The 17,204-nt window shown below is 51.0% G+C and overlaps 1 protein-coding gene across 3 annotated transcripts in view; it reads left to right on the top strand.

The window, feature by feature from the left end:
* Positions 1 to 17,204, top strand: part of ASTN2 (astrotactin 2) — a 335,047-nt gene that overhangs the window by 108,816 nt on the left and 209,027 nt on the right. For all 3 annotated transcript variants that reach the window (XR_014958795.1, XM_021551387.3, XM_085594033.1), the window contains one exon: positions 4,853 to 4,960. Coding sequence is in view for 2 of the 3 variants with exons in the window: in XM_021551387.3 (XP_021407062.2) it covers positions 4,853 to 4,960 (108 nt within the window). In the remaining variant the exon portion in view is untranslated. The remainder of the gene's footprint in view (positions 1 to 4,852; positions 4,961 to 17,204) is intronic.

Genomic DNA, 17,204 nt, shown 5'->3' with positions numbered 1-17,204 from the left:
AAGGGGAACAAATCTGGGATAAACTTTGCCTTGCTTTACTTCCCTGCTCTGAATATGCATAAGCTGCTGCCCATTGCTCCTCATTAAATCTGATTTTGCCTTGAGTGTTTCCAGCAGCTATGGGAAAGGTGCTGTTTTCCCAAGTAGATTGACTTTAAAAAAAACCACCAGACCACACCACCCTCTCTATTTACAATGCCATATAACTTTATTTTGTTTAATGACTCTTTCATACAACCTTTCTCCCTAAACACTTCTGTGGAGTGAAGCACATTCAGAGCTTATAAATAATTGAGGGGAGCGAGGCTGGAGAGAGCTGAGGGTGGGAGAGGTGGGCTGGAAGGAAGAGGTTCCTGCTGGGGGCTGGCAGACCTGGTGGGAGGGATGCTGCATTCCAGAGCGTTTATTGATCCTGAAATGCTGCCCCGGAGCATCCCAAGCTGGCTGCCCCAGCAGTGATGCCCTGGGGAGAGGCAGGGCAGGGCTGAGCTGTAGGTTTGGCTGATGGGTTTGGCTGATGTGTGCTGTGTGCCCAGCCCGGGCTGGGAGGTGGCCTTGGGGGTGGCTGCTGTGCTCAGAGAGGGGGTCTGGTGCCCTCTCCTGGGGCAGGGCTTTAAAAACACTCTGGATTTGGGAAGAAATAACCCATCATGGTTCTCCTCCTGAGAGTGTTCTCCATCGGGATGTGCTGCCTGCTGGGGCTGCAGTTGCGGTTTGGAGGTCTTGGCTGCGCCCTGAGTTAGCCAAAGCTCCCTGAGGGAGGAGAGCTGAGGCTCAGCTGGGCTCATCCACAATCCCTGCTTTTGGCAGGACACCTCTGTGCTCACCTTGCCCTGTCTGCTGCCCTGTGGTGCCTGTGGAACCCCACGTTTTGCTGGCGAGGCTTTTCTGGCGTTCACCTGGGAGCTTTCGCCTCACCTGAGTCACGACATCGTGTCCAGCTCTTTGAGTTGGTCCTTGGTGAAAATGAAACCCTTCAGGCTGTGCAAGGGCTGCTGACTGGGACCAGTGTGATCCCAGTTTTTCACAGTGGAAGCCCATGGCACTGTCACCTGGTTGCTGCACCTCCTGCACTGCTGGGGTGTTTTGGGTAGAGACAGAAGGAAGAGGGAAGACTGGTGAAGAGGAAGAGTTTTCCTCAGCTATATGTGAAGCCAGTGTGTGTGAACATACCCCTGCCACAGGGTGCTTTTTTTAAAGGGCTTTTTATCTTTATTCTTTTATGGTTTTGGGGTTGACTGGGTAAGTTTCAAAAGAAAATGTTTGTGTATTTTTTTTCCTACTTAAAGCTGTATCTAATTTACCTTTGTCTGACCACTGACCACACTTAGGTTTTTTTTTGTTTTTTTTTTTTTTTTTTTTTTATTTTATTTTTTTCAGTTTTCTGGTGCTCTTTTCAGAGTTAAATTAATTGAACTGAATAATTTCCACTTAGCTAATTGCATTTCCCTGCCAGCTCTTAGTGCATGGACTTCGCTGCTGTGCTGGGGAGGGCATTCCTCACCCAGTTTTTACTGGGAAGCCTGAGAACAGGGGGCCTTGTTGAACCCCCAGAAGGCAACGTTGCGTGGGGTGAGTGAGCATGGAATGAGGTGAGCCCTACTTGGTTGATGAGGGAAGTTGTGGGTCTTGAATTCTCTGGTGTGTACAGGGATTTGCCCTTTTTCTGGAGGAAAAGGATGCAGAGAATTATTTTTCCACTGATAGTGGCTGCAGGGCAGAGGGATCACAAAGATGTCACCCAAGGTGGCACTGCTGGGGACAAAACTGAGCTTCCACTTCTATTACAACATCCAACTTTGAAGGATTAAGTAGGTGAGGTCAGCTTGGCCTCAGATAGGAGTTATCCAAACAGCTACTGCTACTTATTTCTTTATTTTAACTCAGTTTTGATTCCTTTTACATCTACAGCTCTTTCCCTGAGATGTTCTACGACCTCCTGGCTTCAGGGAAAGGATTAAAAATGTCATGTGTGTTCTTTATTTCCTCTTTAAAGACAAAAATCTCACTTTTAAAAATATACACGTGGCTTTGGCTAACGAAAAGTCATTGGGGATAACTCTGGTTCCTGAATTTTATTTCCTTATCCCCACTCTGCATTAACGGGACCGTCTTTAATTACACCCTAACGAGGTGTTTGCCTTGGCACCCCGCCTTGCTCACCACTAAATTAATGCTGCACTCAGAGCAAGCGCCCTGCCTGAGCTGAGATCTATTTGAAGGGATTAACGAGTTTGTAAATCTGCAAACAGGATTAGAAACAAGAGCATCTTCCTTGAGCTCCCCTTCCCTGCCTGCCTCCTGCCCCGCTGCCTGCTGAACGAGCTGGGCAGGAGATGAGGGGTTGCGTGAGGAAAGAGGAGCTTTGTTTTTTCTCCAGTCTCAAAAGCAGGAGTAAACTGGGTGTAAAGAGGGTGTATCTCCCCATGAGAGCTGCTGGAGTGAGTTTTCAGTTCATTACTGATACCCAGCACTTCAAAATTGCCATTTTCCTGTTCTCTGTCTTAATTTTTTTTTTTTTTTCTTATTCCTTTTCTTATTTTGTTCCCTTTTTTTTTTTTTTTTTTTTTCTTATTCCAGTTTGTAACCAATTGCAGTGATTAGGATCTTTTACTTTTTTGATACTGGGTGGTTTCTCCCTGTTTTTAAAGGAAAGGGAATGCTGACCAAGAAGAACTGCTTGGCTTTACCTGGATGCTGTCCTTGTTCATCAGTAATTGCTCGTGGGTGCCCTCTGCTTTGAGCATCCTTGGTCCCATCATGAATATCCTCAGCCCCGTGCTCTGGTGAGCAGCCTGTGACCAAGGCCGGTGATAGACGTGGAAGAGCAGGCATTGCCCCAGCTGTAAACATCTCACTGGGCTAATTTGGTCAGATTTTCAGTTAAACATGAAATCAGGTTCATGGCAGGATTACTTGAGAATTAGCATCCCTGTGTTCTCCAGGTTGCTTCAATTGGGTTCTGAGATCCTCAAAACCGCCACCAGGATGTGGTCCAGCATTCCTGATGGCACAGAGGTGTAAAAGCACATTCCTGGCAGGCGTGTGTGTGATCCCAGTGATTCCCCAGGCTCGTGTTGCCAGCTGACCTCTGGCACTGCATGTTGGGTCAGAGGAGATGTTTCCGTGGCGGGCGGGGGACCTGCGCCGGGTCTTACAACTCCTGTATTTATACATCCTGCTCAGTGCTGGGTAATCAGAAAATGCAATATCGCTGTCACCAGCTCTCTGAAGACATCCAGCCTGAGTAATTTAACATGTCAGCTCCATCCATCACGGAGACGCAGCCGGCACACAAACGCAGAGTGGCCGGAGGGGGCTGGGCTGGAGCAGCTGCTGCCTGTACCAGCTGCCTGGTCACCTCGGGGGGCTGTGACAGCACAGAGAGCACCACGTCGCTGCCTCTGCCCACCCCAGCCATCTGCCTGTGCAAAAGGGGCCAGCTCTGGTGCACGGGAAGGTGACAGAGGGATGTGCCATGCCCCACCTGCACAGGTGGCTGTGCTGAGCTCTCAGCAGTGGGGACACCCTCCCATAGCTGCTGTCCGTCCCCCAGCCCTGGCCACTGCAGCAGCCCCTGCTCAGTGAGACGGGGATTTGCAGCAGGGCTGCAGACCTGGCTGGTTGCCCAAGAGCCTGCGTTAGAAGTCCAGGTTAATTAAGATTTTCCTCACTCATGCAAATAAGCCTTATTGGTCTTACCACTCCGCTGTGCCTTTCAAACCCCTTGGTGTGTGTGTATCATGGCACTGGATGTTTTTTGTGGAGTTTGTGGCTGAAGAGGGGTTGATGATGGGTCATGGTTTGGGATCTTTAAACCCCCCCCCTGCCCAAGCACTAAATGCTGCTGTGTGCAAGCACTGACCCTTCCTGCTGCTTCCAGGAGGAAAGGAGCCAGCAGAGCCCCTTCCTGCCCTGCAGCTGAGACTGCCCTGGAGGGCACTGCTGGGCCAGGTCAGGGCATGGCCAGGGCAGGAGCCACGTGCCGAGCTCCTGATGTCCCTCTGGCTGCTGCCAGCCACCTCTCATCGCTGTGATTAAGGATTTCAGAGGGCAGAAGGCACCGCTCATTTTCTGTTCTCCTGCCAAGAAATGGGGAAATTGTGCTGGCTGCCTAGAATAAAAGATTTTTTAAAAACAGTAAAATATTTTAATGGCAGTTTAAAGGGCCACTGTCAACCCCCAGAGGCCTGTTTGCTTTAAGCTCTGCAAAGATTGAAGAACTTCTGCCAGTTAGAGTCTGTGGTGCTTTTTAAGCATCCATTGCTTCATGGTGGGTCTGAGGATGAAGCCAGCTGGGCTTCTGCTGCATCCCACACCACACCTGGAGAGGAGGAGGATGAGTGAACCATGGGCCAGCCCTGCGCCTGTCAGTCCTGACTGCTGCTGCCACAGCAAACTGGGGGAGCAGATGGGCCAAACTGGGTGCTGAGGAGCAGGAAGGACCCTCAGGGGGATCCTGAATGCCCCCCAAGGGCTGTATTCCCCCTGTGCTATTTGTCCTTGCTGGGTTTGCTAAAATTCACTGCATTTCACCATGCAGGTGGAGGGCAGCTGCCACACTCAGGGGTTTTCTTTGTAAGTCCCTTGAAATATATTTATGTTTTTATTGCTGAGGGTAGAAAGTGTCTTCTTACATTCACATCACTACAGGCACTGTGGGGCTTTGATTTTTGATGAAATCATGAGTAGTAAAAGTTCCTGATCACTACTGGTGACCCCAAGCGAAGAACCTTAGCAAGGAGTGGGGGTTGCTGGCCAAATCCTCAGCTCTGCTGAGGAGCTCCCGGCTCCACCTGCTCCTGAGCATCCCAGCTGCCAGGGCTGATTTTTTCCTCTCTATTGCCTGCAGGTGGGATCGGGTTTGGACGTGCCAAAGGCAACTCTGGCTCAGAGGCAGACGATGAAACCCAGCTCACATTCTACACGGAGCAGTACCGGAGCCGGAGGCGAAGCAAAGGTACAAAAGGATTCTGTGACTGCACACTGGTGTCAGGGAAAAGAAATGCTGGAGCACCTTGACTTTCCCATGGGTGATGGTGTCTGATACTGCTCATGTCTAAAGGACAGCCACACCAGTCTGTGCTGGTAAGCACGTCCCAAGATGTGCTGTTTGTGTGATGCAGCACCGTGCAGGAGCCGTAAATCCCATTTCCCAGTGATGTTGCTGAGGTTCTGGGTTTCTTTGATGGTTTCTAATATCAGTTATCCTCCACATGCCTTGGCATTTCCCCAAAGCTGCACCAGTGGGGAGTGGTTGTGTCTGTCCTTGTCCTGGCACCAGTGCAGCTGTCAGGGATGGTTTCCCTGGCAATTCCTTGCTCCAAACTCCTGTTTTCTGCCCTTTATTTCCCATGCAAAATATTCATTGGATGAAAATTTCCCAGCCTTCCTCTTGGCACAAAGGCAATTAAAAAGAACAAATTCAAAACTAGGGTTGGGGCAGGCATTTGTAGACCCAAGTCTCTTTGGGCTCTTTTGTGAGTTAGAGGAGCCAAGAAACTGAAATATCATCAGCAGTTTGAAATTAGTGTCCACATTTCCTCTCATCACATCACGCCGGATCAGTTTTGTTCAGGACTCTCCGGCTGAGCCGTTTGGTAGAGGAGAAGACGAGTTTTGCTGCTGCTGCTGCTGCTGGGTTTGAAAAATCACTGTCGGGAAATAACTCCGTTGGGAAGCAATTTAAAAATTGCACAGTGGGTCTGCTCCCTCCATTTGTTTTGTGCAGGGAGCCGGGCCTCAGCAGCCAGATAGATGCTGGTGCCCACCGCGGCAGCACGCGGCCCCATTTGTTTCCATGATGAGCCATTCCCATAAACGCTTCCAGTGTGTTTATTTGAATGTGAAATTGCCTCAACACCTCTGATCAGCTCGATGGTTGCACACGGGAATAAGCTCACGCATGCACAGGGGTGTGCTGCAGTTGTTCCTGCTCAAAGGCTGGGCCTTCAATTTTATACATTTGTTTTTTTTGTCTTTTCCCCCATGTGTTTTAGAAGCAAGCGAAATCATCACCATGTTTAAAATGAGCTTCTGATGAAAAGGATGAGAGGATTCGTGAGTTCCTTACCTGTTGTGATACAAACACAGCTGTGTTCAGGGGAAAATGATAAAATCAGAATCCCAGAATGGTTTGGGTTGAAAGGGACTTTAAAATCACCTGGTTTCACCCCCTGCCTTGGCCAAGGACATCTTCCACTATTCCAGGTTGCTCCAAGCCCCGTCTAACCTGGTCCTGGACACTTCCAGTGATCAGGTGCAGCCACAGCTTCCTTGGCAACTTGTGCTAGGGCATCCCCACCCTCATAGTCAAGATTTTTTTCCCAATAAGCTTAAAGCCTAAATTTCCATCTAACCCTGCCCTCTGTCAGTTTGAAGCCATTTCCCCTTGTCCTGTCATTCCATGTCCTTCTCCAGAGTCCATCTCCAGCTCCCTTCAGGTACTGGAAGGCTGCAGTTATTCACCCCTAAGCCTTCTCTTCTCCAGGCTGAACAATCCCAACTCTCTCAGCTTTTCCTCATGGGAAAGATGTTCCACTCCTCTGATCATCTTCGTGCCTGTGTGACAGGAGGAGGGAATTGGTTATGTTGCAAACAGGAACAAAATAAAATGTCCCAAAACACTGCTAATACAGGGATAAAATTTCCCAGGTGCTGGAGTAGCTTTTGCAGTGGATTATCCAGGAATACTGGGCAGGCTGTGACAGCCCTTGGGTACTTTGGAAAAGTCACTGAAGTTTGGGTTTTTTTCAGCTTCCACTAGGGAAAAGGGTGATAGGGCACAGGGAAGGGATGGAAAACTGTGTTTTAATGAGAGGCAGATAAATCTTTGCAAGGCTGCCTTGATGTCATTCCCCTTGAGGTCGATTGCTCTGTGAGTCTCTTGAAAAGGGCTCATACTGGATGTCGGGTACAAAGATATTTTTATTGACGTCTATGTTGGTTTTTGGTTGTTGGTTTTAGCTTCCTTGTAGGGCAAATATAAAGGAACAGATGAATGGGAAGAATTCCTTTCTTTCCCTGTGAATGAGCTGTTGTTCACCTGGGCAGCTTTGATGGCTGGGTTTGAAGGGAATTCAGGAGGCAGAGCTGCCTCGCGCCGTCGCACAGGGCTGGCTCTTAGATCTGCCTTAGTGTTTGAGCAATGCTGTGGGAACCTGGTTTGTTCATGTTCACTGGGGGCTAACTGAGGGAATTGTCTTGCATAAAGTCCCCATTGTACTTCCCCTCCTGTCTAGATAAATTTGGCCATCGCTGCATCCTTGAAAGGAATTTTCCATTATCCTTTCATTGACTCTCCTCTCCCTCATGGAAGCAAAGCAATAGCGTAGTGGGAAGTCGTAGCACCGAACTCATAATTGCAAGTTCAGCCAAGATCCATAATTGGACGGGATCGTAACTCTAATAGAGAAGGATGCATCGTCAGATACAGTTAATTCTTACAATGATGTTCCCCTATCGATTTCGCCAGCCCTGCGTGTCGTTGCAGGTGCCTTTGGATAGTTATTGGGTCCAAGGAGAGGGATTCCTTGGGGTTTCTCTCCTTGGATAAGATTTTGTAGGATTGAGCCTAATTACTTGCACTGTCAAGGCATTGATCCCAGATGATGTGATGGGAAGTTTCCACTTAGGAGGTGTGCAGGTTTGCTTTTATTTGAGCTTGGTTAAGTGGACTCCTGTGTCTCCTGGAGAAGGAGGACAGCAGGGTCTCTAGTGCTTTGGCAAGGCAGGTTAGAGAGACATTCCCACAGGGTAATATTCAGCAAGGGAGAGTTTGTTCTGGTAGCTCAGGAGCAGCAGACACACTGGTACCTGGTTTTCAGGGAAGGAATACATGGAGATGTAAGAGGCAGCACCTTCTGTGGTCACAGCATGCTGCACCACTCACCTTCCCAGCCTCTAGGGCTGTGGGATGCCCTTACACTGATGTTACCATGTCTTTGGAAAGGCTCCAGAGAAATTACAGAGGAGAAGAGCGTAAGGAATAAAGCAGAGGAGATCTTCCTCTGGAGTCTTGGTCTTTGCTGCTGGGCTCAGCCCCATCTCAGGGATTTGAGCTGGGAGAGGCGCTGCTGGCTGATGCCAAGAAGTGCTCTGTTCACACCCAAATCTTCAGTGAGACACCCCTTCTCTTCATCACAGTCCCTGCTTGTGCCCACACCAGCTCCCCACTCTCCACCTCTCTTTGACAGATCAGGGTGAGCTCTGCTGTAGTAGCATGCATTCTCAAGGGAGCTGGAATTCGGATTGCTTTTCCAAGTGAAACAAGTCCTGAGAGAGGCTGTCAGGCAGTGCACAGCTCTGTGCTCAGAGGCTGAAGTGACCCTCAGCTGGGGCCTGGGATGGCTGCTTTGGTCCTTCTTGCTGATCGTCAGCATTGACTCCTTGAGGATTTCCAGAAATCAGATTTTCTTGCAACCTATTTGCAACAGGTTTGTGCACTGCAAGGCTCTGCTTGCTGTGGGGGCTGGCTTCCCTTTCCATTCCCCTGGGAGTACAGGAACTGTGGGACCTCCTTTGCATTCTGGCTGTGGTGCACAGTTGGCTCTTGTCTCCAGGGCTGTCGGTCATCACACCTTCCACCAGCACTGTCTCGCTGGGAGAGAGACCCTGACAGTGTTGTAAGGATGTGAATCCACATCCCCCGCTGGCCAGCAGGGCAATATCAAAGCTTTGATGCTTCAGGGTGGGATGTGTTCAGTCAGGTTCCACTCTGAGTTGGAGAGTAAAATATAAGTAGCAAAAATCCCCCTAAAGCAAGGAGGCAGAGCCCTGTGCACAAACTCCACTCCTGCTCCATCCCTCCTGCTCTGGGGTGGGGTTTGCCTTGTGCCCAGCAAAATAGATTCAGCTCCAGGTCTGTCTGTGCAGCCTCAAGTTCCCCTGGTCACAGGCAGCCCCTTCCTGATGATGAAGTGAAATAGTGAAAGGTGTGGGGGAAGCAGCAGCACTGTAACTCCAAGGCTGTTTCAGTTTTCATGATTCCATGAGTATAATGAGCCCCTCCTTGCTGGAGGGGAGGCACAGGCAAGGTTCCTGTATCTCCCTCTGGTTTCTCAGACCACAGAGCAGCTGCTCTGTAACACAGAAATGAGCAGCAGATGCTGTTCAGCTTCCTGGCTTGGGGGAAACTGAGGCAGGGAAAGTGATGGTGTCCTATGGAGACCCTGTGAGGGGCTGAGCCATCCCAAGCCCATTTGTCTTGGAGACCCACAGACTCTCTGCCCTCCCTTGCACTCTAGTCTGAGCCTCTGTGACCTGCTGGGAGCCCCTGGGACCTGCCAGGAGGTTCCCATCACTGCTGCCAGACCCCTGAGTCTGGGGCTGAGCAAGCAGAGATCAGGTACAGAGCTGCTGGAAACCCAGGCACAAAGCGTGGCGTGCAAAGGCAGAGGGATGCTTTTGTTCCTGTGATGGCTGAGGTGTGCTGGAGGGCACCCAGCACAGTGTCCACCCTCCTGGGGTGTCTCATGGAGTGTCCTCAGCTGGCTGCTGCTCCTCGAGCTCTCTCTGGTGTCTGCTGGAGCTGGAGCTGCACCACCCTGAGCCTGCTACCCCACATTTGGGTCTGGGATGGCTTCACCCCTCCTGGCAGCTCCTGTTAAAAGAGGAAGGGGGACAACATCCCACTCTGTTTTGCTGCACAGCTCTTGTTCCAGCTGCCCAGCAGCCCAGGGGAGGGAGGGCATGGCTCTGGGATGCTCCTGGGCTCTCTGTGAACAAGGCACCTGGCTGTTTCCGTAGCACGCGGTGATGGTTTTGACAAATTAGCAGAACTCAATTATGCACCTTGGATTGGTGTCAGCCCCGTGTGCGTGTGTGCTGGGCTGGCTGGTGGAGCCTTCTGAGGGCTGTTAGAGAAACGAGAAGCTGAGCTTTGATCTGCCTCTGTATTTGGTGTTTAAAACAAGGCCTTTTATAAGGGAATATTAGGTATTCGGAGTCTACTACATATGGGAAGCTTCGCTTTGATCCTCTCCCATCTCCAGAGGCAGCAGGCACTTATTATTTCATGGGGAACTAAACGAGGTGCAGAATGAAATTTGGGTAGTGCTCTCTGCTGGTGCCTCTGGCCTCGCTGGAGCTGAGTGAATGCTGCAGGCAGGACATCACTCCACTCCTCCATACTCCTCAGGGAATTGCCTCCCTGCTCTGCCTTGGGCCTGACTCGCCTTCAGACTGGGGGAGATGCTGTTGGCACCCAAGTGGGAGACAAAAGGTGATAAAGCAAACGTCAATTTGGGCTGCTTGCAGGGGCATGAAGGCAGGAATGAGAGATTGGGTCTGTCTGTGTCTGATGCTGTCTGTCTGTCTGTCCCTGGGGATGTTTCTCCCTTCCTGGCAGCCCTGTGTCCATCCCCTCCTCATGTGGTCAGCCCACTCCAGACAGATTAGGATTCCTCAGGAAGGGACATAGAACCTTTGGGACTCCTCAGGAAGGGACACAGAACCTTTAGGACTCCTCAGGAAGGGACACAGAACCTTTAGGATTGCTCAGGAAGGGACACAGAACCTTTAGGATTCCTCAGGAAGGAACACAGAACCTTTAGGACTCCTCAGGAAGGGACACAGAACCTTTAGGATTGCTCAGGAAGGGACACAGAACCTTTAGGATTGCTCAGGAAGGGACACAGAACCTTTATGACTCTCAGGAAGGAACACAGAACCTTTAGGACTCTCAGGAAGGAACACAGAACCTTTAGGATTGCACAGGAAGGGACACAGAACCTTTATGACTCTCAGGAAGGGACACAGAACCTTTGGGACTCTCAGGAAGGGACACAGGGAAGCTGCTCCCTGCAGGGACAGATGGACAGGTCAGCCTGGGTGCTGCACACCCAGCTGGTTCATGGCACATGGAGCTGTGCTGCTCTTTGTGAGGCCAGGAAGGAGCACCCCAGAGGGGACCCTGCAGCTCTCCAAAGCTCAGGAGTGAGCTGGATTCATGATAGAAATGTTGTGTTCATGTCCCAGAGCACCAAGGTCCCTCCCTCCCTGCGGCTGCGCCCTGGCACCGCTGCCGTGCTCCCGCTGTGATGCCCAGGGCAGTGTGGCACAGGAGGATGCTGCTCATTCCCAGCCATTCTCTGCTCCCCGTCATGGATGCTGCTTTTCCAGCTAGGGAACGAGTGTGGTGCTTTTTCACGCCGGTTTATTTTGCCTGCAGAGCAACGAGGCACTGCAACAGCCCATAAAAGCCATTCTGAGTCCCTCTCCATCCCTGCTGGACTCCGGCTGTGCAGGGGAGCTGGGCTGGGGTTGCTCCAGGTGCCTCTTTGCTGCCTTAGTGGCTGTAGGTGTGGAAATGCACTCCTGCATCACCTGTGCCAGGGGCACTGAGCTGCTGGGCACACCAGGGCTGCAGGTGAATGCTGCTGGGGCTGCAGGTGAATGCTGCTGGGGCTGCAGGTAAATGCTGCTGGAGCTGCGGTGGCCACAGGCACTTCAACTTGCCTGGACTGCGCTGGAGATAAAGGCTTTTACATCTGTTCCTGGAGGCAGTGCGGGTCTTCCCGTTTATTTATTTATTTTCGGGTTGTATCTGATACAGCCTCAGCGAGTAATTGAGTGTTTGAGAGTGAAAAATTATCTCTCCGGCTTGGCCCTTATCTTGACAGCAAAGCAGCACTTTTAATTTAATTTTGTTCAGAGCATGTGGGTAACAAATTTCACTAATCGCTCTGCTGTCGCCCTCCGCATGGTAACGAGCCTCTTGTTTCCCGGGAAGCTGAACACAAACACGGAGCTGGATGCGGGCGGGAGGAGGGCGAGGGCTGGCGCCGCTCGGAAAACGAAGGGAAAATGAAGATGCGTTTGGTTGTGGATTCCTGTGGCACGGTGGATTTATCTCCCGGCTGCGGCAGGAAAGGGAGCGGGAGGGTGGTGGATGTCGCATTTGTTCCTGTGTGATGCTTGGCACTGAGGGGGAAACTGAGGCACGGAGGGATGTGGCCCGACCTCGGGCAGCTGTTGCAGAGATTTGTATTCACATCCTGTTCTGTCAGTTTGCATCTATTCCAAAATAATGGATAGAGACAAAAGATGGTTTGGGATTTTTTTTTTTTTATTACTTTTTTTTTTTTTTTTTTTTTTTTTTTTTTGAGCCTGCAGCCCAATTCCTCAATCCCAGCTCAGTCTGCAGGGGGACAGTGGGACAGTGGGGCACTGCGGTGAAGGTCCAGCCAGGATCTGAGCAACTGAGTCCTTGGACATCTCCTGCCAGGTCCTGAGCCCTCCCTGCCACCCTGGCCTCCATCACTGCTCTCCTCCTGGTTTCTAAAATCAATTCATCTGTCTGACCAGCCCTTCACTCGCTGAGCACAATCCTCCCTGGGCTGTGACTCAACACAAACTATTTCATAGATAATGATTACTTTTTTTCCCCCTCCTTTTTCCTGTAGGAATAATGTTTTTGCTACACTGTATTGAAAATTACTTTCCCTTCTCCTTAAAATGAAACTTTCTACTCAGATTTGCCTTTGTGCTTGTATATTGTAAAATTGGGACTCATTTGGAGTGTAAAACAAAAAAAGATCAGGCCTTAATTTCAGGAGAAGTGCTTTCATTGATTTTCATGAAAGAAAATTCCAGTGCAGGCAATATCTACCTTTAAATATGTAGCTGTTTCTTTAATGTGATTTTATCTCAACCAATTCAGCACTGAGAACATGAAAGCAAAACTGACTTCATTGATTTTAATTTTAATTGTCCCTGCCCAGAGAAATGCAAAAAAATATAACAGTGCCAGGAGAGCAAATTGAGTTTGCACAAATTCTTCCCTCCTTTGCCGTGCCAGAAGGTCTGAGATGTGTGGGCAGGAGAATCTGCCCATGGTGACCCTGCTGCTGATGGGGCTGGTGGATCAGCATCTCAGCTGTGCCAGTTTGGTCATCTCTGTTTCCTCTGTCTCCTCAATTATTCATTCCTTGCCCAGCCTTCAGGGCTTTGCCTTTGCCCCCTTCCTCCTCTTGGTTGGAATTTGCTGGCGAGGTCTCCCTGCCAGCTGCAGCACAAAGCCTTAGAGCAAAGGGGGAGCACCACCAACCGCTGTATAATTAGGAAACAAATACATTTATTCAGTACATAAGGCTTGATAACTCCAGGATCACCTGAAGAGCCGAGGCTAGGGCTGCTGGAGGAGCACAAGAGCTCACTGGGAGCTCGGTCAGTGAGCCCTTGACCTTGCTATGGGGTCCAGCAGCCCAACCCCACAGTGCCCAAGCCACCCCTTGGCATCTTCCCCCCCCGAGCCACAGCCCAGCGCTGCCTTTTCTGCAGCTCCCTGTGCTGTGCTGGAGGACGTCTCGGCTAATTGCTAGAGGATAATTCATAAATGTTAATAGTATTAATCTGATTCAGCATGTGCTCAGCAAGATCTAATCCTCTATAAATCCAGAAGCGACAGATCTCACCCTTCTGCTGCACAACGGGGCTGCTGTTCCTCCTCCTTTCCCCCATCCCTTCCTCTGTGCATCCTCTACATCCTTGGAGGGTCCCCTCAGGGGTCTCCCCAAACACAGGGCAAGCAAAGCTGCCACTGCAGGGCTGATCCACGTCCTGCTGACTCTGGGGTGAGGCTGGAGGCTGCCCAGTGCCCAAGCTCTGACCCAGATCTGGGCTGGAGCTGTGGGGATTTGTCCGGGACTGCAGTGGAGATGCCTCAAGAAGAGGCTGGGACCAGGTGTGGTGTGGATGGTGTGTGATGGAACACCTGCCTGTGCTCTCACCCCTGCCTGGGGGGCTCATTGCATCCACATCCCTCCCCTTTAGAAGGAAGGGGCTGGCATGGTGAAGGCATGGTGGGGTCGTGGTGCAGGAGAGCTGAGTCTGACTGGAAGGAGGATCTGCCATCCCCATGCCAATTTCCATCCCCATCCCAATTTCCCATCCCAATTTCCATCCCATCCCAATTTCCCATCCCAATTTCCCATCCCAATTTCCCATCCCAATTTCCCATCCCATCCCATCCCATCCCATCCCATCCCATCCCATCCCATCCCATCCCATCCCATCCCATCCCATCCCATCCCATCCCATCCCATCCCATCCCATCCCATCCCATCCCATCATTTCCCATCCCAGTTTCCCATCCCAATTTCCCATCCCAATTTCCCATCCCAATTTCCCATCCCAATTTCCCATCCCATCCCATCCCATCCCATCCCATCCCATCCCATCCCATCCCATCATTTCCCATCCCAGTTTCCCATCCCCCATTTCCCATCCCATTTCCCATCCTCCATTTCCCATCCCATTTCCCATCCCATTTCCCATCCCAGTTTCCCATCCCCCATTCCCCATCCCATCCCCCATCCCAGTTTCCCATCCTCCATTTCCCATCCCATTTCCCATCCCATCCCCCATCCCAGTTTCCCATCCTCCATTTCCTATCCCACTTCCCATCCCATTTCCCATCCCATCCCTCAGAAGGCCCACCCTGCTGAGGAAGAGGAGGCTGCAGGGCAGGAGGGGAGGCAGGCAGCGCTCTCCCTCCCCGTGCAGGGCTGCTCCACATCCAGAACCTCCTGCCAACAACCACTGCTCATCTTAATTGGCGTTTGTCTCAATCAGGCACGATCAGCCCCTCGCGGAGCACCTGGGGACGTGTCTGTGTGTGAGGCTGTCCTGGAAACGCTGCTCTGTCCCATTAGTGAGCCTCTGCTGCAGCAGAACAGCTGAGCATTCCCTGGGAGCCGATTCCTCGGCACGGCAGCAGCACCGGCGTGCTCCGGGAGCATCCCGGGGCTGCAGGCTGGGCTGGGCTGGGCTGGGCTGGGCTGGCTGTCCCCCAGGGGTGCTGCTGTCCCCAGGGGTGCTGTCCTGCCCCAGGGGTGCTGCTGTCTCCCAGGGGTGCTGCTGTCCTCCCCCAGGGGTGCTGCTGTCTCCCAGGGGTGCTGTCCTCCCCCAGGGGTGCTGCTGTCTCCCAGGGGTGCTGCTGTCCCCCAGGGGTGCTGCTGTCCCCAAACTGGGTGCCCTGCACACAGCACAGCTCAGTGGGAGCTGCTGAACACTCCCAGCACTCGCTGTTCTCCCCATCGCCTTCCCCAGCCCTGTCTTCCTCGGGTGCTGGGATACATTTCCATATCCGAGTGGCCACGGGTGCTGGGAATACATTTCCATATCCGAGTGGCCACGGAATGTTCCCTGTGATGCTATGATGCTATTGTCTCCCGGGGGGGGCGGGGAAAATTGCAAAGCACTTGGTGTTTAACACCCACATATGGTTAACACCACGGGCTGTGTGCTGATAAAGAGGGGGTAATTAAAGTTTATTTTTTTTTATAGACTAATCTCCCAAGCATGTATTTATGAGCCTGATTTAGAAACAGCATATTACTGAGAACACAGGATATTTGTGTTGCTCATAAATCCATGCGTGGTCTGAACACACCTTTTCCCTTTTTTTTTCCTTTCTTTCTCTTCTCCCCCCTAAATTTAGGCAGCACTGCCAGTATTAAGAAGAATTGAGCCCAGAGTTTTGTTGGGTTTTTCTCCCCCTCCTTGTCTTTTGGGCGGGCAAAGGAAAGTGCACAAAGCAGTGAGTAATTAAATACACGAGGAAATGATATTTCAAAGGAGACACGGTGCGTTTGGAGGGGCTGTTTGCTGAGTGTTTACACCAGTGCCTTTGAATTTATCTTCATCTTGCAGCAGGTGCAAAATCTTCAGGGGAATGTGGTGCTTTGCAGGCGGTTTCTGAGCAGGGACTCACATCCTCACCAGGATAACTTGCACTGGGGCTTGAGGGGAGACAAAGAAATCCTGAGTGGGGAAGGTGGTGGTGGCCAGAGTCCTTCTGACCAGGGTGCTGGACACTCCTCTTGTTTTCCAGTCTAGTGAAGCCACCCTTGGATCACTAGCAGGGAGCGTGTCAGGTATGATTCTGCCCTGAAATGGAGCACCTTGCCTTTCCTTTCTGTTTCTCTCTCCTTGGCTTTTGTGGGCTGTGGGGAGAAGTTACTTCTCTCTAGACAAAAGTAATTTATTCCTATTTTTCATCCTGGTGCTGTGCCCTGCCCACTGCTTGGGTGCAGACTCCCTGGGAATCCCCATGGTCCATGTTTTCCCTTCAAAACTGCCTCAGTGAGCACTTAGAAATCCACTCACTTTGTTGCAACCTCTCAGAACACTACAGAAACATCTTTGATTAAAGCTGTAGAGAGATCATCTTAATGTATGAAGCATTTATTAGGGGAGAGAGATCTGGGGAGTGAGTTTGGTCTCAGCCATGTCTGGTTACCATCTTCCTCCTGGGATTTTTGGACCCCACAAGACCCAAACCAGAACTTCTGCTGGGTGCTGGGGCTCTCAACCATCCATAAAGGTCTTGTGTTCCCCACCTAGCTTCCTCTTCTTGGTAAAGGACATTGATACCAGATTGTTTGGTGCACCTGGAGTTGCAAATCTGCTCTTCAAACACTTCCCTGAAAGCCTGGAGATGACAAGGAGAGGAGGGAAAGCCCAGGCTTAGCCAGGTCAGCCTCTCATTTATGGCATTGGGTTTATTTGGAGCTGCCTGAGCTACTGAGCTGGGTTTGGATCTCCTCCCTGGGTTGAAGAAGGAAGGGATCAGTTTGTCTCACCTCTGGAGCAGGGTGAAGCCCTGGAGAACCTGCTGAGGTGGGTTTGGTTAGCAGGGCCTTGCTGAAAATGCATTTGCTCGTGGTTTTAAAGGTTTGGAGTGAAGCTGATTATCTCCAGATAGGTGTTTAAATGCAGCACAGCAATGCTGGAGCATCAGTGGTCTGCAGAGCAGGGAAAGAGATGGAAAACACAAGCCCAGTCCCTCTCTTTAAATGCTTTTCCAGCAGTCTCCCTTGAAACCTGGCAGCTAACTGGTCGTGAACAATAAAGAGCTGAGCTGGAAACCCAATTTCTGCTCGAGCAGAAGCCCCCTTGTTTTGGTTCAGTTGGTTGAAACCAAACACCAGGCACTTCCAGAGGTCAGTGATTAGCAGTGATGCAAATGGAAGAGTGCAGGAGGAAGGGACTTACAGAAGACTTGGAGCAATTGTCCCTTTCCTTGAGCAGCCAAGCTCAAACTCATGGAAGCTAAAAAGATTGTTGCTGTCTCAAGCCCCTGTGCTGCTCTCCTGTGAGTCACAGGGACAGAAGAAGCCACATGGACTGATGGGGCTGTGAAATCCTAATTTCTCCATCTCCTTTCTGGCTGCAGTTTGGTGAAAGCTGCCATCATACCT

The sequence above is a fragment of the Lonchura striata genome, chromosome 17, assembly GCF_050655825.1.
Source record: "Lonchura striata isolate lonStrDom1 chromosome 17, ASM5065582v1, whole genome shotgun sequence".
NCBI lineage: Eukaryota > Metazoa > Chordata > Aves > Passeriformes > Estrildidae > Lonchura > Lonchura striata.
Note: the sequence above shows the minus strand (reverse complement) of the source record. Positions and strands in the feature narration are given on the sequence as shown.